At 42.3% G+C, this 27,487-nt stretch overlaps 2 protein-coding genes across 2 annotated transcripts in view; both read right to left on the bottom strand.

The window, feature by feature from the left end:
* Positions 1–27,487, bottom strand: part of LOC139225668 (E3 ubiquitin-protein ligase RBBP6-like) — a 55,593-nt gene that overhangs the window by 4,813 nt on the left and 23,293 nt on the right. The gene's annotated exons all lie outside the window — the stretch shown is intronic.
* LOC139225667 (voltage-dependent T-type calcium channel subunit alpha-1H-like) overlaps positions 1–27,487 on the bottom strand; it is a 40,807-nt gene that overhangs the window by 13,152 nt on the left and 168 nt on the right. The window contains exons 2-23 of the mRNA XM_070856481.1: positions 26,872–26,874; positions 25,147–25,421; positions 18,936–19,029; positions 18,595–18,728; positions 18,035–18,132; positions 16,594–16,753; positions 14,290–14,602; positions 14,081–14,173; positions 13,374–13,944; positions 10,811–11,187; positions 8,866–9,017; positions 7,008–7,193; positions 6,582–6,699; positions 5,864–6,019; positions 4,961–5,048; positions 4,019–4,206; positions 2,815–3,126; positions 2,211–2,311; positions 1,743–1,866; positions 1,193–1,261; positions 806–990; positions 576–702 (exon numbers count right to left, since the gene is read on the bottom strand). Coding sequence (XP_070712582.1) covers positions 576–702; positions 806–990; positions 1,193–1,261; positions 1,743–1,866; positions 2,211–2,311; positions 2,815–3,126; positions 4,019–4,206; positions 4,961–5,048; positions 5,864–6,019; positions 6,582–6,699; positions 7,008–7,193; positions 8,866–9,017; positions 10,811–11,187; positions 13,374–13,944; positions 14,081–14,173; positions 14,290–14,602; positions 16,594–16,753; positions 18,035–18,132; positions 18,595–18,728; positions 18,936–19,029; positions 25,147–25,421; positions 26,872–26,874 — 3,924 coding nt within the window. The remainder of the gene's footprint in view (positions 1–575; positions 703–805; positions 991–1,192; positions 1,262–1,742; positions 1,867–2,210; positions 2,312–2,814; positions 3,127–4,018; positions 4,207–4,960; positions 5,049–5,863; positions 6,020–6,581; positions 6,700–7,007; positions 7,194–8,865; positions 9,018–10,810; positions 11,188–13,373; positions 13,945–14,080; positions 14,174–14,289; positions 14,603–16,593; positions 16,754–18,034; positions 18,133–18,594; positions 18,729–18,935; positions 19,030–25,146; positions 25,422–26,871; positions 26,875–27,487) is intronic.

Here is a 27,487-nt window from a genome sequence, read left to right as displayed (position 1 = left end):
CCTCATGTTTATCAGGTTTAAGGACCAGGCCTCCAGCTTGGGAACCACTGTTTTACAGCGTGATAATGTTATTGATTCTTCCTTTTGTATCCTATACAGCTTGTTTTGTGGCAGGATTTATCATTTCGTTTTAAATATTAAAAAACGATTGGCTAAAATAATTAAATAATAAAGTTAATTTATGAATTGAATTAATAATACAAAAATCCAGGCGAAATCGGATTTAAAATACACATTCTCAGCACAATCCCTCAGTGAACCATTGTTTTTTTTTAATTACTTCCAGGGACTCTGGTGCATAATCAGCAGCTCATTTGCATTTCCTCCCAATTTTTCTCTTCACTTTTTATTACCTGGAGCATTTTCTGAGAAGTGTCTCGTTTATTTAAACCACGGTGATCAGTGTCTTCTTGAAGCAGAAAAGACAACACGCTTTGGATGTTTGGGCACATTAAAGCGGGTGAAAATAAGTTTAAACTGAGTCATTTTTAATGGAAATCTGCAAAAAAACAAAAATAATGAGGCTTATCTTCTGCTAACAGAGGATAAATAGAGAATACAGCGTAAATGTTTACCTGGACTCCCAGAATTCCAAACACAATGAAAAAAGCACAGCAGATGAGGACAATATTGCCAATGGGTCTGAGAGATGTGATCAGCGTCTCCACCACCAGTTTTAGACCAGGAGCTCGACTTATCACCCTGCGACACACACACACACACACACACAGAGTTACAGCCATGCCACACCAGATACGTACACCAGATAATATTAATGGGATAAACCAATCTCCCGTACTCATACCTGAGTGGTCGCAGTGTGCGGAGCAGACGAAGCACACGGAGGATGCCTAAGATTCGATTCCCACCTGCTGATGCGATGGAGACCAGGATGTCCACCATAGACACAAACACCAGCAGTCCGTCTAAAATATTCCAGCTGCTCTGCAGGTACACACCCTGTCCAAAGTACATGCCCATAGCTACCACCTTGACACACACACATACAGACACACACACACACACACAGATGCAGCAGAATTACTGAAATAATAAAATAAAATGAGGTGTAAAATGAGACCGAAAGTAATTCTGAGCCCCAACCAGGGAGAAAATTGCCCTTTTATAAATAAGAAGAGAAAATGAATTGGAGTGGAGTGCTCATTCAGAAAACGTGTCTTGTTATGGTTACCTTGATCATCATTTCACCCACGAAGATCACAGTGAAGATGTAATTGGACACACTGAGGAACACCCGCTCCTGTCACACACACACACACACACACACATGCATGTGGGAGTTATTAACAGACACACACAGAGAGGCACAATTTAAGGGTTTTACGTCCCAGTAGCTTTAGCTTTGATTCTGGACTATAACTAATGGCAACGTGTTACATAATGAGGTGGGGGAAAAAAATCTATTATAATTGTAGTAGAAAAATAATAAAAACATACTGAGAACAGCACATTTTCTTCTAATGACTCAAAAATACATTAACTTGTGTTGTGTGTGTGTGTGTCTCGTACTCTGTTTTCAGACTGTACAGTAAGGAAGATACAATGAAGGTGGAAATGCTATCAATAAAATAGAATGATATAGACCAGAATACACAAGGGATCCAGCTTCATTACAAAATAACAGGTTTGGGTTAGGCATGTTGTTACAACTGATTAATCGTTAATCGATTAAGCTCTAGTCCTCACAAGTATAGAGGAAAACACGTGAATGTGTGTGTTACCATGCTGTTGGGCTGTATGTCAGGTCTCTCCAGTGCAATGGTGATACAGTTAAGGAAGATGAAGAGGAGGATGACATGATCAAACATCTTGTGACCTATGACTCTCTGACACCACAACCTTAACCTAAGGAGAGAAAAAGAGAAGGAGAAAACGTCATCAGCTGCTCCTCTATTTTTGGTATGATTTGTACTTCATGTCATACTATCACTTCCATCACTGCATTTGTCAATGAGTGTGTTTTCACTTGGGCAGATTTAATTGATAAAAATAAAAATTGTATCACTTAGCCTTGGCTTTATCCTTCACACTTCAATTGTGATTTTTCACACATGCTGTGGCTTAACCCACCCAGGCCATTCAGGATATAAGGGGCTGTGTGTGTGTGTGTGTGTGTGTGTGTGTGTGTGTGTGTGCGTGTGCGTGTGTGTGTGTGTGTGCATGTGTGTGTATGTGTAGTGTGTATTTACTGGTTTTGTGGAGCGAACAGATAAAGGGACCACTCTTCATGCTCCAGGCACCACTGAGGCTCATATGGCTCCAGCATCTTCTTCAGCTTCTTACATAAACTCTGAAAGGAACACACACACACACACATAGGAATTCACTTCAACTTTTTTTTTGTGTTGTGAGTTCATTTTCTATATACAAAACATGCAGAGCTCATGTTCTTATAATTTAGAATGAAATTTTAATTATTTTACTTGGTGGATCCTAACAATGGCCTGATCAGCACATACATCCACAAACACAGCACATATTTTTCAAACAATGTTCCTAATATTTCCTCCATCCTTCTCATAATTCAAATTCAGCTAATTAAGTATTTTTAAAGTTATGTAAGTGTCTGAGGTCACTGAGGTTGGAATTTCTGCCTTGATGAGATAATTAGCGGCAGTTTTTGAACTTTTGGCTTAAACAAGTTCTTTTGTTAATTTGCTGGAAATAACGAAAGTGGGACACCACTAAAATGCCTTTTCCTTGAGACTTTAACACAAACCCCTTAAACAGCCTAACATCTGTACTTCTTCGTCTGGGTAAATAAATAAATAACACAAATGCAGGGAGCTGCACCTCCTCAATTTCGTCCTCTTCCTGATCACTGTGGTAATGTGTGGTGAGGGGAGCATCGTCGTAGTAGTGGTCAGGGAGGTGGAAGGTGCTGCCGTTGCAGTCAGGTGGGTGGAGCATGGGCACCTGCAGGTACTCTGGCTGATCTAGAGACTGCTCTCTGCTGCTGGGGTTGGAGCTTGTGTGTGTGTCGGACAGCAGGGACTCCATCTCCCCTGACTGGCTCTTCCTATGGAGGCTGGGGGCTCTGCTGATGCTGGTCCAGCTGGAGCGGCGGCTCTCTGGCCCGCTGTCCCACAGAGACTGTGAAGATGCCTTAAAACAACAACAGCAAAATCTGAATGATTTTTCTAGTGCAAATAAAGATTAAATTCAGCTCTATCAGCTTTCACAAGAGAATGTATATTAGGGCTCACGATCTTGATTTAGGCCTGTATGCGTTCTCATATATATGTGACAATGATTCTGCCATGTTTGTAATAGTGAGGAGATTCATTGCATCAAAACACACACTCATAATTACTGCCTGAGCCGTATAAATAAATGACAAACTGTGCACAAGCAAAGTGGGGCAGAACATCAATGTAAGTAAGTCTGACTGGTGGAAGAAAAAGCTTTTTAGGAACAACAAAATAATGGAATCGCAGTGATGGTGAGGAAGAAAAAATGGCATTTATCCACTTGATAAAAACTCTATGCTTGCACCGTAAAAAAAAGATGTGCAGTGTGCTGGTTGAAACCGGATTCAAAAGAGATGATGACACTGAAAAGCACCTATGTTACTTTGCAAGCAAAAGCAACACTACAAATTAGTACAACCACCTGAAATGGAAAAAAATGTGATCCTCATTTTTACCAGAATCGTACAGCTCTAACCAACAACGGCAACAGACCTCTGGAAGGGATAATGCAAATGCATAGTGCATGCTAGAGTTCCTAAAAATGCCAAACTCAAACTGAAACAGATCTGAACCCAATGTGCTTTAATTAATTAAAAAAAGAAGGAAGGTCCAACTCAAATATATCCAAGGATATTCAGACAGATGAAACAGACCTGATCCTGAAGACCTGAAGTGCAGCAATGCTGATTTTTCTATGCACAGCACAGGTTACTCTGTCACTTTGTTTGAGTGCTTTTGTAAATCAACTTTACAACTTGTAGTTAATGTGGTGAGAATAAAGGTAAAAGCATGAGTCCAAGGCTCACCGGTGACCTCTGCTCAAAGCTGTTAATGTCCATGGAAGTGGCACTCGCCCGGCGTGACTGGCTGGAGTTTATGGTGGGTGTGGCTGCCGTGTGCGTGATGACCGGCAGAGGAGGAGGTGGCGGGGGCATGGAAGCTTTTGGGTTCAGGAGCCCATTGGGGCTCAGCATCATGGCCTGGATCTTGAGCTCTATGTACACACAAAGAGAGACACAAACATTTTCGTGTAACACACAGAGGTCGTTTCAACAGTATTTTGTTTTAGGGCTCTGAGGTCATGAAGTGCAGTTTACATATAATCTAACGATGCGCCAATGTCTTTTTCATTAAAAAAGATAAAAGGAATACATAAAGAAAGTAGAAGGACGCTCTGGAAAGCGCAGACCTCTGCCAAAGCCAATAGTCTGGTCTTCTGCAAGCACAATTACTAAAAACAGAGACTTCTAGATATATTTCCATGCATGTCGCATGTTTAGTTGCACCACACCATTCATTTTGCCATAAATTCGTCAGTATCATTACTAGTTCATAGTCGTTCTATATCCTTTCAAAAGTGTAATGGGTTCTTCCTATTCTATGCCCTTCCACCAAGATTCACGAGAATCGGACTAGCAGTTTTCCTGTGATCCTCCTGACAAACAGTCAAACAGTATTTAAAACATTACCTGCTTGGTAGAGGTAATAAAATAGTTTAACAATTAACAGTATTTGTCACTGGCAGAATTTTCATATAGAAAAACTCTGGGACATGCAGCTGTTTTTAATATAATTATATAATAATAATTTTTTAAAAACAATAAATTAATAAAGCATGCAAACAGTTCATGCTTGTTTCTCATCAAAACATGTTTTATGTTACGTTGGAAGTCTGTTTAAACCCATATGACTCTCTGATGTCGTTGCATTTCCAGATCTCAGCATTTAGATGATCTAGGAGTTTGTACCTGCAGCGTACAGCTCTCTCAACTTCTCCTCATCCTCGTAAGAGAGTGACTGTCGCTCGTCATCAGCCTCAGATCTGTTGGCATCTCCCTAAAAACACACATGCACACACACAACACCGGAATCACCACTATCATCATAATCTTCATCATCACTTTTGTTTCCTCACTGTCTGTTGACTGTTGTAAAAGTGAAAAATACGATCACGTCAAGAGGGAAAGACTTAGAGACAAAGAGTGGGGCGCAGACGGGCGGAGGGGATCTCCTGTGTTCTCTAGTTGAGTTATGTGCATGGCTTTGGCAGCGATCTCCTGTAGTCACGCCAATAAAGCTTTACTGAATTTAATTAAAATTCACGCCAGAAAGATGGAGGCAGACGGCTTTGGCAAAGGGTATCTGTATATATGTGTGTGTGCGTGCATAAGTGTGTGTGTGTGTGTGTGTGTGTGTGTGTGTGTGTGTCTGTGAGAGAGAGAGAGAGAGAGTGAGAGCAAGTACTCTCTGATGCTGGAGATAAAAGATGAAAACTAAACAACAAAAGCTCACCAGCTGTGAATGGCAGGCGATATCAAACACATCCCTACCCTGGAGAGTATTGTGTGTGTGTGTGTGTGTGTGTGTGTGTGTGTGTGTGTGTGTGTGTGTGTGTGTCAGCGAGAAAGGAAGATAGAGAGAAAGAGAGAAAGGGGGACAGAAAGAGTGATAGAGGAAGAGAGGAAAACTGAGAGAAAAGGAGAAAAAGAGTGATGGATAAAGAGAGGGATGGGAAGCCACACAGGCAGGATGGTCGAGATTATTCTCTTGTAAGCAGCTTTGGTATCATCAGCACAACAGAGCTCGATTAGTCTCGTTGTCTCTGCCTCATTCTCTAAGTAGCTCAAATAAAACGGCATCTTTGCCCTTACTTCGGCTTGAAAGCCCTCAACCAAAATGGCTACAAGCAAGTTGAAGAGGACGTAGTTGCCGAAGGTCATGAGGGCTACAAAATAGAGGGCAGCCAACGGCGAGGTGGAGGCCATCCCGTTATAGAGCACTGCATTCCAGTCCTCCTGGGTGAGGATCTGCATATGGGAAAAGATGTAGAGAGAGAGGTGGTAGAAGTCAAATGTTTGGGGATGAGAAAAATACCCTGTCAAACACAAAAATGGACCAGAAATGCAACCTGCTTTGCTAGTAGCTGTTGTAAGCAGAATCAGAATATAATAAGAGTGGATTCCTCCTTTAATATCTCATTGTCAGTTGAACAGTAATGATGCTCATCAGAGTTAAATGAGCTCCTGTGGAGTGCGTGTATCATTACTGTTCCTCCCCCTCTGCTTGTGAAGCGAGTCTTACCTGCCCACTGGGAGAGTTTTTATATGTTGCTGAAAACTTGAGCGTGAGCACTCCCAAATTTGAGTAAATGAAATAATAGAGAAGATCATCAGTGTTACTACTAGTGACAGCAGCAGCTGCTGTTTGGATCTCACCCCAATGAATTTTGAGATGGCATTTAACGGTAAGCCATTGACGGGGAAATTCCCCTGAATGAAATATTGTTGATGTATTTGTATGCTCATACAAATCTGGACAATAAGCTTATATCTGTGTGAGAGAGAGTGCACGTCGGTGTGTTTGTCTAACCTGAAACACTGTGACAATCGCCCAGAGCAGAGAGTCAAAGTTTTTTCTGTCAGGTAAAGTGTCTCCACTGTCTTGTCGCAAACCAAATTTACAGCCGAACAGATGCATCCCCAAGATGCTGCAGCACACAAACAAACACACACACACACACACACACACACAATGAGAAAATACATTACTTTCATTACATGGTAATTTAATATGGATAGTGTTTGGCGTAATGCTGCCTGTGTGAATACAGTGTTTGTGTAAAAGGTGATGATACATGTGGTAATATGTCTTCTAACAGAGTAAGAAAAAGTTCTATAGTAATGATTATGATTTTTGTAAGGTATAATCAGTATAATTAAAGCTGAGAAAAAGCTGAGAAAACAGTTTGGCTTGTGAGTCTCAGCCTCCAGTATTGCCTTTAGAGAAAGAATATACCTGAATATGAATATAAAGAGCATCAGCAACATGCAGAACGTGGCCACATTGTCCATGGTCTTCATCAGCACCACCAGCTGCCTCCTCAGGGCAGGAAGGAACCGGACCAGCTTCAATACTCTCAGAAGACGGAAGGTACGAAGCACCGATAGGCCTCCCTCCGCCTCGCCCACAATCTCCCACACACTAAAACATGAACCAATGACAAGGAGGTTGTCAACACAAAGTTAAATTCACATTAAAGCAACCACGGGATCGATGTGTTCTTGACCTCAACTATAACTCTTTTGAAGTCAGCATTAGTATCACCCACAAAAAGCCTCCATTCCCGGTAGGGAATATGCTGAATAATTTTTCTTGTGACATGTGGCAGCTGAAAAGAGGACATGGGTCAATGCTGTTTACCGCTTACCGACCAATAATGAAGGTAAGAGCAGCGTGCATTAACACAATAAAGAAGCAAAGCCTTCAAACAGATACATACGGTAATTTAGCTTGTAATGGTACATAATGGAGTAAATGCAGACTCCCTCGACTAAGTGGACAACCAAATGGCTTTGCTGCCAGCATCACTGTGACAGAGGTAACTTCAGTGCTTTGATTTTGACCATCTATTTTTATGTTTATGTGCATTCTGCAGTAGTAATTTTATGGAATACCCCTTTAAATCCCTTCACATCTGGGAAATCAACACATTCAAATCCTCAAGGACCCAGTGGGAGCTATTTTTGAAGGTTTTCAGTATTTACTCTGCTATTAAGTCATAAAAAGGTGTGTGGTTTATCCAGTATAACTTTACAAAACATGACACAACAAGACAAATTTGGCAAGACATGCTGCTGTTCAATTCAATTCTTTGAGTGTATTTCTATTGTGCTTTGCGGAGCCTCCCATGTGGCTACTGCGCACAGTGCCACAACACAGGTTTTTCCAGGTGATAATCTTATCCTACATCTCCCCTCAGATTTCAGAGAATCAAACGTGTTACGCTGCACAGAGGAGACGATCTGGACAAAACGTCAGGTCAGAGAGAAATGTTTTGGATCAGCCGTCTGGAGACACCTCGACCTTTCGGCTTGAATGAGGAGATTGATTTGAGTTTATGCTGTAATTTGACATATTTTGAGCTGTGAGGTGAGACAGCATTTGGCTAATGTATTTCATAGCATCTTTGTTTCTGGAGGATGCAGCAGTTGTAAATGTATTTCCCTTTGCTCCATACATCATATGCCTTATTCTCAGTCTTTGCAGTCCATAAATGCCATGGGACTAGAATAGTGGAGTCCCTCAGTGTGAGCTTATGTAAGGGATACACAGATGTGTTGCCTTGGGGCTAATTACCTCAATGTATAAATACACCAAAGTGCTCTTGCATTCAATTTGCTTGTGGGCCAGATCAAATCCATGAGCGAAAGCTTGTCGATGTATCAAACAAATGCGCACACTAGCATGTGGAAGCTCTTCTTGTTTCTTATACTACTTTGAGCACCAAAACTAAATTAAATTCACCTCCTTTGTGTCAGAGGTGGCAGAAGTTTGTGATCTGCAAAGAGGAAATGGCACTGTTTACAACTTACCAGCAAGTAAAGAAGGTGAGAGCAGTGTGCACTGGCACAGTAAACAAGCAAGGCCTTCAAGCACAGATACATAATTTAGCTTGTAGTAGTACATAATGGAGTGAATACAGACTCCCTAGACTAAGTGGACAACCACATGACTTCACTGCGAGAACAAGCATCGCTGTGACAGTTTCGAAGAGGAAACTTCAGTGATGAGTCATGGTGAAGATTTTTCAATGACAAGATGAATTTTGGGGGGAAACTTACAAACAGAGATCCCCCTCCCCCCAGAGCCACACCTGATGATGACAATGACGCTGTCGAAGCCGTTGTAGGGGTTCTTGATGTAGCCGAAGAGCCCGAGAGCCAGGACCTTCAGCAGCATCTCGAGACTGAACAGACTCGTGAACACCATGTTACTGATCTCCAAAATATCTGTCAGCTCCTGTGGCTGAAGAGGCGCAGTGTTTGTGGAGAGAAAGAGGTGGGAGATTGATGTACAGATATTGGACAGGCACAGAGAAAAATGAACAAATAAACAGAGACAGACAGACCGGCGGTGTGAAGCACAGTAAAGTCAACATGTCAGGAATTTCTAAAATGTTACTCAGGGCTGAAGTGTAGGTTTATCTGGATACAGCCTTAGACATGAAGAGAGAAGCTGCCCTGGGATATAAACGAAGGTGTGTTTTTACCCCAAATCCTTTGAAGTAGTAATATTATTAATATTATTGATATAACTTAAAGCAGTGGTTCTCAAACTGTGGGTGAGCCCATCGAGGCACTACAGGAGGAGTATATATGTTATGAGGCTATCGAGATTTACTCAAACTGCAAAACACTTTAAATGCAAAATGGATAGATTTTTGACAAGAGCGAAAAGAAAATCAGTGATGCTCATTAAGTAAGCATGTCACTCAAAACTGTAGCCAAGAATATATAATAACAAAAAATAAATCTCTCCAAGGTTCACTGTCAAATAGTAAAATAATATACTGTGAAATAATATTTTTCATTAGCACAACAGTAATCCATGTTCTAGATAATGATGTTTAGATAAATTAGCATTCAGTTTGGCTTATTTTGTTAGTAAATGTCACATTATTATTACTGGTTTGTAATAATCAAACTTGTTTACAGGAGGATGCATGAGCCGCTTTCTGATAGGCTTTCTGATTTAAAATGAGGACATGACAGGAAAAAACACTGACGTAAAAGTTAGGGCTGGCTTTTTTCCGTTTTAAGATCATCAACAAAACTTAACAACAAATTGCCTACTGTCCGCATATCCAAAGTCTGATATCTTGTGCCATAGAGCTGTTAAAAACACATCTATAGCAATACAAATGTTGTGGTATTCTCCCGGCTCGTCGGACAAACAAAGCAGTTTAAACAAGTAGCTGTCTCTGAGCATGCTCAGCGACATCTGCCTAACACAGAGATCCTCTCCAGAGATCAAAAAACACGTCTCTGAGGTATTTCAGACTAAACTGCACTGGTCACGTTTACTGAAATGAGGGAATTTTGTCCAGTAAAACTGTATGGCTCTTTATTTGTGCTAAATGATTTGGATATTTCTATAGTGCAGGTGGAAAAAATTACATCAGACTTTGGCAACATATTCATATATTACTATATACAGTCATGTGTTTTCATTATTGGTTTTGTTTTGATTTGGATGATTGTAGAAAATGGATAAAATAGGACTGGCCTTATCCTTAAACATAAGTCACTCAAGAAGTTAAGGCCACCCAGATCTGACACATTGTTCAGGAAATGGGCCAAATACAATCTTCCCCCGTCTCCCACAGTCTATCCTTGCCTTTCAGCCAATCACAATGTCAGATCTGTCCTCCTCCTCACTCCTCCATTCGCTCTCGCTCGCTTCTCTCACTCTGCCCCATCTCTTCCCCGCTCGCTCTCTCTCCTGTCCCAGGGTCACGCTTTAATTAACACTTCAGGTCTTATGAGTTTCTCCATCTCCTGATACATGCGTCCGCACACCCACACACAGTCACATACACGCGCGCGCACACACACACACACACACGCCGTGATCCCATATGCTAGGTGCTGTAAGTGTTGATTGGAGGGTAAGTTCATTGACTCCACCACACACAGTGATTAGCACATCCATTTTCAATCAAACTGTAGTCACATACAATCAGCAAGAGGCACGTGCATAGCTATGCACGTGCACACACAAACATGCAGCCTCTTTCACTAACACACACATAAACATACCTGTTCGTGGTACTCTATTCCCATTGACAGTGTGTTAATAAGGATGGCAATCATGATTCCTCTGTTGAAGTATCTGCTGCCAACGATGAGATCCAGTTTAGTTCGGAAACCTGCCCAGCAATGCTCATGTAGTCTTTTCTTTGGCTGAGACACCTGTGCATCACCACGGCAGGGGCTGCTGCAGTGGCATGGGCTGTTACTATGACATGGGCTGTTTCCATGGCATGAGTTGCCGTACCCATGATGCTGGTCTTCAGTCTGCTCATTAACATTTTCATTGTCATTAAGTTGGTTATAGTAGATGCAATAGGGGCATACTGAGGACTCTCCTTGGACTTCACCTGGCAACGGTAAGGCAGGATGCCCAGCACACCCACCTGCACAGACAGATGGAGGAGGAAGTGATATAGACAGGGGTACCAAAAACCACACTGTATGTATGTTCTCTGTGTTGTACTTTTGTAGACATTCTGTCATTCATTATATTCTCTGCTCGATAAAGGACAGCACTGTCATTTCATTTCTGGAAGACAAAAATTCAATAACATGGAAGCTACCGTGCAGTTGGGATGCTTTTGTGCAGAGGGGGAGTTCTTTTATTAGAACAGGGAGGTGTGTGTCTCTGACTGTGTGTGTGTAAGAATGTGTGTGTTGGGGGGAAGGGGCATGGAGGGAAGCGGGAGAGAGACTTCAGCAGAATTCATTAGCAAGCAGCTTGGGAGGAATGCTCCAATGACATATCAACAACCACTAATCTAGCACGAGCAGTTCACTTGTCATCACAATTACAACAAATTCATGTTTCACTGGAGACTGATATAGTAAATCCAATCTAGTCTTTCTGTCGTGTGTGTCTATAGATAATGTGCGCTGCAAGGAAACTTTCAGTGGGCAGGCTTTCTGAAAATGGCTCTACACAATAAAATACACTTCTCTAGAGCTATGATTTTCAGTGTTTTAGCCCAGAGTCCCTCGTGCATGTAACAGCATACTGAATTATTGCTACACGTTTATTTGTGTATGGAAAGCGTGCCAGCTACACACATTACAATTATAATGTATTGCTGAATTGTATTAAAATTTATATGGACTTTCTCTGTTACTTAACCGATTTTACACATTAAGGTCCCAGGAAACAGTTGTATGTCTTCTGAGACTGGCTTAGCTTTGAAAAGTCTGAGAAAACAGCCCCTGATGTTAATTTTATGTGATCATGGATATTTCAACTTGGAGATTACAAATTTTGAATTGAAAGCCTTTATTGCCCATGAAGTGTGGAGATCGCAGGACGTGTTGTCTGCTTTGATTTGATATTTTTATGCTTCGCTGAATTGATTTAGGCATTTGCAATTCTATGGAGCACCCCTTTAAACCCTTCACATCTGGGAAATCAACACATTAAAATCCTCAAGGATTTAGTGGGAGCCAATTTTGAAAGTTTTCAGCATTTACTCAGATCTTCAGTCAAAGAAGGTGTGTGATTTTCCAGAGTAACTTGACAAGACATAACACAACAAGACAACTCTGGCAAGAAATGCTGCTGTTCAATTAAATTCTTTTAGTGTATTTTTCTGACTTCCCATGTGGCAACTGTGCACAGTGCAACAACAGATGTTTGACCAAGGTCGTTATCACATGTAATGCAGAGATTGTTGTGAAACGATCCCTTAAAGATCTTCAATATTATGTTGCAAGTCATTGCCATGAATATTCACGTCCTAACTCCTCTGTAAGAATGCACAGGGGAGAAAATCTGGACAAAAAGTCAAGTCAGAGAGAAATGTTTTGGTTCAACTGTCTGCAGACACCTTGACCTTTTGGCTTGAAAAAGGAGATTGATTTGAGTTTATGCTCTAATTTGACATATTTTAACATTGTGAGGTGTGACAGTATTTGCCTGATGTTTTTCATAGCATCCTTGTTTATGGAGGATGCAGCTGTTGTAAATGTGTGTCTCCCTTTTCTTTGTTCCATACATCATATTCCTTATTCAGTTTCTATTTGCAGTCCTCAAATACCATGGGACTAGAATAGTGTAGTCCCCGAGTGTGATCTTATGTAAGGGACACACAGATGCGTTGCCTTCGGGCTAATTGTTCCTACATTCAGTTTGCCTTGTGCACACTCTAGCCTGAGGAAGCTCTTCTTCTTTCTCATAATGCTTTGAGCATCAAAACTAAATTAAATTCACCTCCACTGTGTCGGAGGTGGCATAAGTCTGCGATATGCATGTCTAAATGCTAAGTGCTAAAAGGCCAATTGGGACAGTATGTTCTTTTATACCCTCAAAAATGATTTCCTAATAGAAATAATTAAAATAAATAAACCAAAGTTACCCAAATCACTCTGACAAACACAAACAGAGGAACATTAAAGCTTTGGAGAGAAAAGAACAAACTCTGCTAACATTGCTTGAATACAGAGGGCCCAGGGCTGGCCTCTGCCAGGGGCCTCTAAATCTGTGCATCCACCCCTGTAACACCCAGGTTGACGAGCTATGACCTTGGGAACACTCACACTTACACTCACATACTAACAAACACAAACACGCCTTCGTTCTCACCATGTTCCACCACCAGCTGCGGTAGTCTGTTGACAGTTTCCCTGGCAACCAGCTTCTTCTGGTCCTTTGCATCCAGGTGACTGAAGAGGGGTGATATGAAGGGATAATTTAAACCTTTCCCTCCATTAGTGACAGCTGGCTCAGACTGAGGCTGCTGATGCTGGTGATGATGCTGGTGATGATGATACAGCTGATGAAGGTGTGACAGGTCGTTGGGAGCGTGGCCTGAGTGCCGGTGGGCAAGTCCATTCATTTCCCCGGCTCCGCCCCCTCTGGCAGCTCCACCACACCTGTCCTTGCGGCATATGCACGTGCAGTGAATGTGTGGGCGTGTCTTAACATAGCAGCGCGACAGTCGCCGCCACGCCTTGCGGCCCAGGTGCGCCACGTAGCGGATGATCTCCTCGTAGCAGCTTCCTGGTTGGCTGTCGCTGGCCAGCGTGGAAGCTGATTGGTGGAGCTGGCGTGCGTGCTGCTCCGATTTCATTAAGGCGTGTTCTCTCTGCTTCGTTTCGGAAAACTGCGTTGCAATGACGACCAGGCACAGGTTGATCATGAAGAAAGAGCCCACCTGGTCATGAGAACACATATTAACACTGTTGTAACACACAGTACATCACATGTATGCATGTATGTCTAGCTGTTACACAAGTAACTTTTTATGGGTGTGTGTGTGTGTGTGCGTGTGTGTGCGTGTGTGTACTTACTATAATAAGGAAGATGAAGTAGATGAAGTTGTAGAAAGAATGTGCATCCATTACGTAGTACATGATGTCTACCCAACCTTCTAGAGTAATTACCTGTATGAAAGCACACACACAGACCCAGAGTAATCACAGTAATGTGTCGAGTGTTGTGTGTATACCATTCACTGATTAAAGGTGTCTCCCTGTGTATAAACCCTTTGAAGGTTTACCTGAAAAATAGCGATCCATGCATATCCAATGTTGTCAAAGTTAATAGCTCCTTTGTGTGGGTTAATTTCCCCAGCCCGACACTCATTGTAATACTGGTACCAGTTCACACATGATACTGGTTCATCTACTCTTGGTCCCATCTCTGTATGGGCCTCCTCAGGACCCAGAAGGCAGTAAGTCCCAGCTACGCGGCGGCGAGGCACATCGGAGCACCGAAGCATCCCGTTCTCTCTTTCCGTCGAACAGATGAAGGGGTGGTCGTCGGTGCCATCTGGCCGATAGTAGCCACTCAGGAAGGAAATATTATATCTCCTAGAGAAGAACAGTAGAAGGTGAATGAAAAAAAAACTAAATAATAATTCACTCTAATAGTGAAAACACAACCATATGTGTCTTTCTTGTCAGCAAACGTCCTAAAAAGACCTAAATAAACAAGGCTTGAGTCAGTTTCTCAGTATTTTCCCAACTTTGTGGTACTCAATCCTAAGCCTATTCAATCTTGATGAAAACTGATTGTATTTGTACTCATTTAGGAGTAAATATTGCAGTTGTTGGGGAACTTCGTGGATACTATTAACAACGAGACATTTGAGATTGACTCAAAATAAACTTAAGTACCAATATTCATTTAAATGAAAGACCACCTCATCCGGCACAGCACTCTGTCTCGTTAGTGTGCTTTTCAATCGTTTTTGGACAACAAAGGAGCTATATGGTGCAGATGAATAAGCTGTATCAGACTTTGGCAGCACAAATCATACTTGGTAGTTGAATCAGTTCATTGTTGGTTTTGGTCCTTTCATGGGATTTGTTGACAAGGAAAATAAAAGAAAAATGTATAACATCAGTTTCTGGACAATTTCAGGGAAGGTTTAGATTTATCATTTTATCGACCTTTTGTTTGTGCAATAGGTCAGTTTTCTGAAAGAAAAACATAAAGACGGTATGAAATACGCAGGAAGAAATGAGGAAACAGAGAAATACAGATGAAGGGAAAGGAAGAAAAGAGAGAGGGAGGGTGCAGTGACAAGATAAGCAATCAATCATTTGTGGTGTAAGAAGGGTTGCAGAGGAGCAGTGCTCCCTCACTTCTTATTAGGAAAGGTCATTTTGTTGTTTATGAAGCAGAAAAAAATACTAGCTGAAAACAAAACGTAGAGAAGGATTAGTTTTGAGTGAAAATGTACAGGCTACTGTGCAGCAGGCTACTGTGACCAAATGCGATTACAGCAAGAGCCAACACGATGATGTTGCCCATCCCGATACAGCCCCTGTGATCGCAGATCACAGATTGGTGACAGAATTAAAATAATAAAACAGTTTTTGCTTTTCAGAGCAGTTCATCACATTTGGTCAGTGCTGATGCTTCTTCATTGTGTCATAAAGCTGAGTAATAGTCATTACAAACTGAACTGTTCTGAGACAATGCCTCTCCAATGTGGCAACACACAATTACTGGCGAGTAACTGAGTCATCACTTCTTTTTTATTTTTCCAGTTCCTTGTGTTTTATTTGTTTTTTTATACTTTATCATATTTAATTGTGGCACAAATCTTTTTAATTTAGCTTTTCATTTAAACTTTAAACTTTGTAACATTGTTTTGAAAGTTGCTTTCTGAATAAAGTTTATTATTAATGTTAGTAATCCATTACAGTAGTAACCATACATTCATTTTTAAACTACTGATGACTTGTATCTGACTACAACAGTGTACAAACTGTTTTCATGCACCCTTTCCTCTACATAAACCCTAATACCACTGTCGGGGATTATTATCTTACCCGGATGGTTTGGAGCAGATGTGAGGCCAGGAGGTGAACATGATGTTCACTGATGTTATGTGATATATTATATGATCGTGTTTGTGACCATGTGAGTGGCAGCCAGAGAGAGAGTGATGGTGTAGCTACATCAGTCAGACAGTGATCGAGCATGACATGAAGGATCATGTAAGAGCGAGCAGGAGTGACAGTCAAAGTCCGAAGGTTTGCGCTAATACAGTCACTGAGAAACCCTGAATAACAACAAACAAAATTCACTTAGCCCTCTTAATCCCTTGATTTGTGATCACTAATGCTGAAGGTTCCAGTGGGAGACACATTTACACATTTACTTCTTCCCAGACGGAGCTGATTAAAGAACAAACAAGATCAGACTATCCGTGATATTGATCTCCTCTTAGAAGTAATAGCTGGGTGAAAGAAGCTAATAGATTGTGGACAAATTTTTGACAACGGGGTTCAGAGTAATGAGGTCAGTGCATCCATTGTTGTGACATCTGCCGGTTACTATAGTAACTCACATCTTGACATCCTCTCCCATGAAACAGCGATTCCTCAGCAGCCCCGCCCACAGCTGCACGCCAACGATGCCGAAGATGAAGAAGACAAAGAAGCACAGTGCCAGCACGTTGCCCAGCATGGGCAGTGTGTCTAGGAGGAGGGTCACCAGGATACGCATACCTACCGACACGCACAAACACACACACACACACACATACAGCACAAACACCATAGGCAACTGAACACTAGACAATACATACTAGCAAATATCTGAATGTGCTTTTGGCAAAATGTAACAGTAAGTGTTGCCCAGACAGAGGAAATCTCTTAATGCATCCTGCACATAACTGGAGCAGTGCAATTAATTGAATGGCAAATAATTAGAGTTCAAACACTGATAATTGGCCTCCACTCCACTCTACTGAAGATCACAGATATAATATTTTCTCCTTACTGCGTCTAGACTTGGCTACTTCTCTTCAATTTTACAAGAACGCAGACTGAGTTGTGCCAAGGTCACAGACTGTAGTAAAAGAAAAACGTTGAGTTGGCTGGCCAGTTTGGGCGCTGAGCTGTTAAGAACAACATGAGCATCACAATGATTTCCATGACTTTGTTCACTGTGCCCTAATTTGCTTACACGTGCATCAATCAAAAGCAGAGCCGTAGCTGTTATTGAGCTGGGCAGCTTGGGAAGTTAAAGAAATGAAGTGAAATTTACAGTACAGACAGACAGAGTGCAAGGACAGCGCCACATTTTTTACTGTCTTGGCTGTGACTAATGAGGTTGCTGACTTTCAGCTGAGGGTATTTCCACATCAGATGAAGAGCACAGGAATTTCATCCCATTTTAAATGTGGCCTACCAATTATAGTGGGCAGGAAGTTGATTGGACAAGTTAACATTAACTGGGAGAAGTCTTGCGCACTCATCATGTCTAATACTTTGTTCAGTGAGTGGTTTCCTGAAGTCTACAACCCTCAGACTTCGGCAGACACTCGCTGATGCTCTGCCAGCCCTGTACTACACTTCTTACTTGTTTCAGATAAGATATTACTTTATTAGTCCCACGACGGGGAAATTTACAAATTTCTGGGTTGGTTTTGCCTTAAATCTGGCCTTCAACAAGCCAAACACATGAGTTGGACTTCTGTCTGAACAATTCGCTGACCAGTAGCTATCATGAGCTGTTATACGGTTTGACCATAAAATCTTCTTAGCTCTTCTCTCTTTGCAATCATTGACCTGCTGCATTGGTCAGGACAGACATACATTGTTCACCCAAATTGTTTGTGAACACACTTTAAAATTCTTTAAGTTTAAAGTCAGCACTTTAATCTCACAGTGACTGTTTAATATCCAATGTGCTTGAGCACAGAGCCAAAACAATGAAAGACAATTTAAACACTGTCCTAAGACTTTGTGTGTGTGTGTGTTGGAGGAAAAAGAAGAAAAACTCACTGGGAACTCTGTTGATGGCTCGCAGCGGGCGGAGAACCCGTACAGTCCTGATAGCTGATAGGCTGACGTTGTGTCCATCAAGCGAGTACTCCAGCATTCTGTGGACAGGGAAAGCCACCATTGTGTCACTGGCATCCTGATCAGCCTGACCTTGGCAAACCCTGAACGTCTACAGGGAATCCAGCAGAACGCAGTGCACTGTCTCTGGGATACATAGCCTTTTAACTACCAATCACTGAGGTCTCCGTCTCTCAGGACCGAATGATGCCATTGTCATTCTACGGAGCTGTCTCACACACACACACACACACACACACACACACGCACATGCACACACACACGCACGCGCACACACACACACACAAACACACACACACACACACTTCCGTCTAAACACGTCAAAGCACGCGCGCACACACGCTTGACATTTAACTGGCATTAAACAAGTGTCTAAGCTTTACACAAAACACACACATGCACACACACTTTTGGCTCATATTTAATGTCAGATGCGCGTGTGTGCGTGTGCACGCGGGTGTGTGCGTCTGTCAAACACTCACCCCACTAAAACAATGAAGAAGTCCAATCTGTTCCATGTGTCGCCAAGGTAACCGTTCTGACCTATGACCCCAAGAGCCACCATCTTCACCACCATTTCCCCAGCAAAAAACACAAAGATCCCATCATCCAGGGCCTGCACACACGCACGCACACACACACACACACACACACACACACACACACCCAGAGGATTAGTGTAAACTGATTAAGTGGGAAAAAAATTAAAGCAAAAACTTTTCAGACCCTTGATAATACAGTCTCACAGCTGAACATAATTAGTTTATAATTTCAGATTGTGAGTATGTGAGTGTGTCAATGTGTTAATGTGCGTGTGTTTTACCTGCAGCAGGAAGGGGGTGTGGTCACAGGGCTGGAACATCCCTAGAGTCACACAGTTCAGCAGGATGGCCAAAATGCTCACACGCTCAAACCATGTGACACAAGGTTAAGGGTCAACACCACGGCACAGTTTGAACATTGATTGCAATTACAATATGAGCACATTTCATGAAGCCTTGTCTGTACATTCAACTCAACATACTGTCAGAGCGCAGGAGACTGTATGTTGACATATTGACTCCTGTCAGTATGTTCCTTTCTTGTGGAATTACCTGCATTCATTATGTTTCTATGTTCATTTATTTGGGTTTTTCCTTTGATTTGTCATCCATCCGTACCCAGCCAATGATAAGCAAGCCAGAGGAAACCCTAAAGGTCCAACCGTGTCTATCTTGCAGTGTGCAAAACATTACCACACTGAACTTACAAAATATCTGTCCGAGCACGCACACACAACTCCATGTGTGAATTTTGTGCCTCACAGCTTGTAAAATCAAATTTGCAAGCACAGAGCTGAATGTGCTAACCTAAAAAACTACTTTTATAAGGGTAGAAACCTGCAATAATAAGCTTAAACGTGTCAACTTAAATTTTCAAGCATAACGTCTGAGAGGACATTTTGACATGTTTAATATTCACAACTACAAAGCAAGACAGCTACCATGAAACAGTCAGTAAGACATTTGAAGTCAGTTTAAGTGTAAACTTGTGTAGGGTGTCTGTTTGAGCATCGGTGTTGCTTGCTAGCTGTCAAAGTGAAAGAAGGAGCATGGCTCAGGAGCGAAAAGCAGGGAGGTTTAAAGGGGGAAATAGTTTGAAGAAGGAATTTAAAGGCTGGCTTCATATAAACACAGACGAGTGCACACACACTCACATTTGTGCTCAAATGTGAAAACTGCTGAATGGATGACAGGGATGTATTCAAGAGCCAAGGACGCATACATAACAAAGCCTGGAGCACGCACATGGACACATACACATAGACACAAGCACACACGCACACACACACACACGCACATGCTAACACACAGAGTCCCCTTCCCGGACACTTTGCTCTCGAGAGGGCGGAAAAATTAATGAGAGTACAATCCTTTATCACCCTTGAGACAGAGAGAGAGAGAGGGAGAGAGAGAGGGTAATCCAGTGTCCTCCCTTTGCTGTGGTTGCCATGGGAACCCCCATCTCACCGTGGGAACTGACTTCTGAGTTTCACAATCCGCTTGCATCCTGTCTGGACTGGAACACAATTAACACACGCACATAAACACACACACGTACACAATAGAAAATGATGTCCTTCAACACAACTCCTGCTTGAAGCGTCCCTCATTTCCTCAGCGGTGAGGGGGGTCGTTTTAATCCCGCTCCATCTTTATGAACTACAGCAGCTTAAATAACCCCGTATGTTCATAAAACCCATGCACGCTCACACACACACACGCACACACAGTTAAACAAGGGACGGGGCAGGGTCAAGGTGTGAGTGATGGATGAGATGGGAGTATTTCCACAGTTGGCCCATCATTCAACATCAGTGATGAAACACAGAGGGAACGTCCTCTCCTCTCCTCTTTACTCTCTCCATTGCTTTTTCTTTATCTCCTCTCACACTCAACCTTTCCCTCTATCATCTCTCATTTTCCTCCACAGCCTTTTTCCCCTCTCTTTGGCCCAATTATTTTTCTCTTTGCTCCGCTCCTCCTGCTCTCTGTCGCTCCCCCTTCCTTTATATAGTGCAGTGTAATTTCCCATCTTCATTCCGTATCAATTCTCGCATATCTCTTTGCCTCTTTCATGCTCTCTCGTGCGCGTACACTCTCCTTTCTCTGCCTTTGCTCGGCGCCCCCCCGTCCGTTTCTGCCATCTCCACATATAACTGCCCTTGGGTAGAGCTTTAGTCTCCCTGTCAGAAACCTGAGTCTGAGCCAACAGATAAACTACAACTACACTTAATAATTAACATTGTCAGAGAGTTGGCGAGACACAGAGACAGATAGGGTGAGAGACAGAGATATAGACACAGTAAGAGAGAGGTGGTGGAGAAAAAAGAGAGGGCAAGAAACAAGGGTAATTAGAGATGAGGTGAAGAAAAATGGCTTGATGTTTAAGTAAAAAAAACAGGAAAGTTGAACAGCGAGGTTAAGACCCTGTCGATTCAAGCTTTTAAGTGTAAACAACTGAAAATGTTACATGGCCTCCGTGCTTTGTCTCTCTCCCTAATTGCCTAATCCTCTCATCTTCTCATCCCACCACCTCCCCCCTCCTCCTCTTCTCCCATGCTCGAACTCTCTCTCCTCAAGTGCCAACACAGGTAATAAAGGTCAGGCAGACATTAGAAATCAAATAAGATCACATCACCCTGATCTTTCTGGCATCATCCTCCACCCTTGGCAGGGATACACATGCCAAGTCCAGCATGCCGGAACATTTTCATATGTAATGTTCATAACTTAAAAGGATCATGCATAGAGACACAAAGGCCGTCCGGACGCACGCAGAATACGACCAGACTTTTTTTCTTCTTTATGCATGCATGAGAAGGCTTTAGGTTTCCCAGTGTGGTACCACTGTCTCATATCACACCGTTTATAAAAGGTCAGAAGATGTAACTTGTATTTATCATTTATAAACCATTAAGAAGAACAACTTCTAGGCTGCCAGGTAGCAAAAATCTCTTTGGCTGGTGTAATATCCTCCACCAGCATGACACATGCTTTGTCTTTTTATTCAGCTCTTAAGTCCATAAGGAAGACCTCTCAACTGGATGAATAGTTAGCACTGTCATGATCATCATGCCATGGTTCAATACTTTGGTTTATGATCCAATATTTTTAGGCCAAATTTATGGTAAATAGAGTGTGCTTGTATAGCGCCTTTCTAGTCTTTTCAATCACTCAGAGCGCTTTAAAACTTAATTCACTTTCACAAATTCATGTATCTAATTTTGCTACCAATCTTCTGATTGGTGGACGACCCGCTCTACCTCTGAGCCACAGCCGCCCATGGAAAAACCCATAAAAACAACCCTCAGTCAGTGATTAAAAGGTCTATCAAGCTGATTTGCTATGAAGAAATTAACATTTTTAATCAAGGGAAGACCCAAGGAAAATAAGAAGGGTTTATTCATGAACTTCATGGACAGTTGCCTTTAATTTTCTTGTAACTAGTGATAAAGTTCTGTTTATACATTATTTTTTGTATTTCATTTTATATTGTTTTCTGATTGTTTTGAAGGTCAGATGCAGACACAAAATCAGAATATATAAACTATATATATACTACTACTACTACTATTATACCATATACACTTTCTTATAAGCCATCAGGTCTGCAGTACTTGCACTGGTATGTCATTTAAAAAATACATTAAAAGACAGAGGAGGCTCAACGCCAGCCAAAGAGATTTTTCACAACCTTGCAACCTAAAAGTTGTTTTATTGATGAATTATAAATTATTTTTAATAAAATGGTAAATTACTCATCAGCTCTTAATAAAGCCATTAGTTACAACTTATAAATCCTATAAGGGGTGCCTTACTAGAAAGTGGTATTCATCTAAAAAATATGTGGTATGGTATGGGAGGGATTCTTCAAACGTGAACTACTATGTATGAATGAGCAACCTGCTCACTAGTTTCTTCATGCTCTTTGCTGCTTGGACACACTCTCTGGAATCCATGCAGACAGACTTGATTAAACCTAACCTAGTTAAGCTTTAAGTCTGTCGTGCAGTGTGTGTGTGTGCTAGTGAAAGACGAGGCAGAGAGTGTCTGAAATGAAGTTGGGCCAAGTAAAGTTACTGTCAAGTTGTCAAATCCTCTGGCCCCACCCCCTAAGAGTGTGACAGCTGGTAGCCATGGAAACACGTGCTGGAATCGTGCTAATTGGCCGAAATTATTCTGACAGCTCACCCTACTTTGAGTAAGAGCTCCTCCTATCCATCGTTGTGTCTCTATCATCCCTCCCCTCCATTTTTCCTCATCCACACATACACATCAACCCAATTAAGAGGAGTTTAGGAAAAAAGAAAGGAGAGGGATAAGTAGGAGAAGAAGGGATGGACAGAGAGAGAGAGAGCAGAAGAAGAAGTGCAGGGCACAGAAAGGTACTTGTATAGGAGTGACAGATACAGCTTTTCTCATCTTTAAACAAAAGGAAACGCTCTGAATGTTTCATGCACTGCTGAATAAGTTATGTCGTGTGTGTGTGTGTGTGTGTGGGAGGGGGGGTATCTGTGTGAATGTATGTGAGCTTGCCCCCCTGCACCTCCCCACATGTGTGTGCGTGTTTCTATATGTGTCATATATGTTACACTTTAAAGGAGTGTGACGGCTGGAACATGGAAAGCTCTGCACGTCACAAAGTAGGCGCCTTATTCCACACATACAGTAAATCTAACGTGTCCTCCCAAAGAAACAGGAAATAACAGAAATCAATGTAGCTTGGAAGGAATACAAGAGAATGTTATATAATAGCAAAAGCCAATCTTGTTTTTGTTCCAAATAAATTTGTTAGATGCGCCGTGGGGTGGTGAGATGTACAGTATGTTATAAACATGGCACAAAGGAGGATGGCTGTGTTTGTAAAAGGGAGGAAATGGAATGGAAGGAGATAGGAAATTAATTTATAATATGTACTGAGTGCAAAAAAGGCAGAAGGAAAGAGGGGTCACCTCAGGAAAAATGGGACTTACTTGCTCTTGGGGACTGCCCTACCACCCCCACCCCCCCATGCGCTCACATTAATGTCCCTGTTGAACAACGTCCACCCACATTACTTCCCCGCAGATCACTCACAGTAACACATACACAGACACTAACTCTCTCTCACACACACACACACACACACACACACACACATTGTAAGTATAAAGTATAGATGTATCTGCGCATAAACATAAAACGGGCCACATGCCAGCAGCTGTGCTGTCTGGACACACAAACAGATAGGAAGACAGACAGACAGACATGCGAAACACACACACAAAAACAAACAAATACTGCAATCGGAAGTAACCGGGCCGTCGGGGCAGAGCTACGCTGTTGCCAAGCAACCAGGTGATTCCTCTAAAGAGCCTCTCCATGGGAGATTCCCTCATTTGTGTGAGGGCATTCACTTGCTTGTGTGTGTGCATGCTTGCATGCTTGCATGTGTGTGTGTGTGTGTGTGTGTGTGTGTGTGATCGTCAGTGTTATTTTGTGAGTGTGTCCAGTAAGTTACTGCTGACACAGTGAGCGTACAATGTTCTGGGATGCGACCATGGTAACAGCCCAGCAGGCTACAGAAGAGCTTGGTTCATGGCATTTGTAGTTTTTTTTCTTTTCCTCTTGGTGTACATTTTATTTATTCAGCAATTATGTATTTATATTTTATAGAGTACACAGAGTGCTGACGGTGGCAAATACCCACAGACGTGCACAGACAAGCGCACAACGACACACACACAAGCAGAGAAACACACACACACGCGCACGCACACGTAGGCACGCACACATAGAGTCATGAGCAGTGGAAAATATTCAATTTGGAAAGCCTTGACAAATCCCTGAGGTGTTGCTGACGTTTATGCACGCTTCAGAGTATTCATAGCTGCTCACACACACTACGGCGCCGATAACCACACACATGCACACTCTCACACCTTCGCGTCTACAGCAGAAGTGGATGAGGGTTGAGAAAGAGAGTGAGAGACAGGGAGGGGAATGGGAGTTGAGACGATGAAGACAGAAGCAGAGCGAGGTTCGGGAGGTGACGAGAGTTTTTACTATTTGTGACTCCTTCTGCTGTGTAAATGGAGGCCAGTAACAATGCTACTGACAGGCGACTGTAACCCTTGAGATTCATTAGAGCTTGTCACTATGGAAACCTCCAATCAGGTAAAAATGTTAGCCATCTTTTCCAACAGCTAATGGGTCCAAGGAAATACCTGAGGTCTTCAAAACACAGACCCACACACACACACACACACACACACACACACAGACACACACGGACATGCACAATACTGACCTTCTTCTCGTCTCCCTTGTGTTTAAACGTAAAGTAAACATCGAGGCGCAAGGTGCCTTGTCGGTACAACAGCTTTGAGAAAGTACAGAGCTGAAACACAAACAGACAATCTCTCTCTCACATTATAAACAGAAACAGACTCATACGCACAAACACACACATGTTCGCAGTGCTTCAGGTGCACTCTCAGCAGTGAAGGATATGGGTGGCAGACAGCTCGAAGGCACCAGGAGCGGGGTGGGGTGGTTTGGGTCAGAGCCAAGAGAACCACTGGTGCTAAGGAGGGGTACGGCAGCTCCTCCTTTTCCGCCTCCTCCTCTTCCTCCCCATCCTGCTCCCTCTCATCTCCCTCAACTGACACATGCACCTTCTCCCCCTCCTCCTCCTCATCCCCCTCCTCCTGCGTTGGTCCTCTGTGCTGCTCATGCAGGTCTGGCTCCTGGGTGCCCGTCATGACCGTGCTGTGAACAGCCTGAACCTAAAAGAGGGCGCAGGGGCACGGGCAGACTGTTGAGGACACGGCAACATATGGATGCATGCGTGTGCGTGTGTGTGTGTGTGTGTGTGTGTATCTGTGTGAATGTGTGTGTCTCTGCTGTTGCCTTGTGGCTGGCACTGTAGCTCCGCAAAACAACCGGAACTGTGCTGACTGTCAAGCCTGCCATGCTGTCCACCAGACCCTTTACCCTCTAGCAAAGCAAGACAGCAGAGGAAAAAAAAATCCTTGTCTGTTTTTCTCTGAAACTATAAGTGACCTTCAGGTGAAGAATCGCAGCCAGTTAGCAATCCTGTGCAGGAAACATACATCTAGATGAATCTAAACAGAATGAACTAATGACAAGAGCAAAGGTGCAAACAGTGTCAGAGTCAGTGCAGACAACAGGAAGCACTTAAACCGTTCATTATAATCCTACAGCTGTACATTTCTGTGATGACAACAGGCCATTACTGCTGATGTTTTTAATCCACACTGGCTTTAAACAATCTGGACATGCACAGAGAAAGTAGCTTAGATATTTTTTTCACAATGCTATGAAGAGAATAAAGCGTGGGGTTGGGTACTGATATTGTCAACTTCTTCTTTTTTCATTTACAATAAATTTCCACATATTATGGTTAGTGTCACTTATATATTCTTATTACATGCACTACAAATTAAAATAAAATCTCTTGACATTGTCGAATTGCAGTGGCCTGTGGTCAGTTTTTATGAGAACTAACAGGAATGTCTTGAAGCACTGGAATATCGTGTAAGGACTGTCAAACTGAATGATAATCTCAGTTTAAATTAGGAGCATGATCACAGGAGCGGATTCATTTCATGGCGTCAGATTTCATTTTTTAATTTCATCACATTTTCTGCTTTATTGGGCAGTATGCAGGGGAGTTTGGCGGGGAGAGATAGGGGTTGGAGCATGTGACACATTCCACATTGTCACGAGTAAACAGCAAGCGTTCTCCACTGGTCCACCGTGTGCTCATTCCTCTCTTTATTGATCCCCAGAGATTCTGGCAAATTTATTTCAAAGCTACCAACTTGTCATTAAATTGGGAAAAGAGCAGGATTATTTTGGAAAACTAGCATAAAGAAGAATCAGGACAATAGAAGCCTGGGCCGGCCACCAATTTGTGCAGGCATATGTACACCCTGCATACAGTGTGACAGGACAACAGGAGAGCTGGCATGCAAGTTCACAGAATAGATAGGAGTGTATCTGAGTGTATGCCTTTGATGAAAATAATGAGATTGAATCTGCAAGTATCCATCTTTGCTGTGTTTTTTCATTATGGGCACGTAGCCTAGACCGCGTGAAGAGTGCAGGGCCGCACAGTTTAAGGCTTTTTGTTGTGATTCAATAGTAGCTGTTGGGTAGACATCAATTAACCACTGAAAAAAGAGAAAACCATTCTTCTGCACAGTTAAAAACCTGCTGATGAGCCCTTTCAAAACATTTTAAAAACTCATTATAGAGCCTCCCTTGCTAACAGCCAGGCCATGAGGAAATTAAATCATCCTATTGAATCTCAACCAGTCACCAGAACAAAATATATTCATACCTCCAAAAGACCTCTGAAACCCATTAAGATCACTGTGCACTCATCATAAAAGCATAAATTACCCCAAATATTTCCCTTAATTTTACAACAGCCTCATCATGCTCAATAAAGCCAGAGCAAACAGCAAATCTCCAGGAAATCTAACATTTGCTTTTCATTCTTAATGTTTCACAGTGATAGAGATCATCATGAAGGCCAAGCAGTAGCCTATCGTATACCGACGACAGCTATGAAGCTGTAACATTTCCCAGCTTTACTCTGGTTCAGAGCCCTCAAACGAAAAACAGTCTAATTAATCCTGTAATAAACTGTATAATGACATAAAGCCAAAGATCAAGTCACATTTTGTGATATTATAAAAATATATAGGCCTATAATAAAGTACGGTAAGGTCAATAACTTATCATACAGTATCACAGACACTTTATACCTGCCTATGAGAAAATCTTTTTAATTTTTTCCTTTTTGTGGAAGGCACACCGCCAC

Source organism: Pempheris klunzingeri, chromosome 3 (assembly GCF_042242105.1).
Source record: "Pempheris klunzingeri isolate RE-2024b chromosome 3, fPemKlu1.hap1, whole genome shotgun sequence".
Classification (NCBI taxonomy): Eukaryota; Metazoa; Chordata; class Actinopteri; order Acropomatiformes; family Pempheridae; genus Pempheris; species Pempheris klunzingeri.
This window is presented reverse-complemented; position numbering and strand designations above follow the sequence as displayed.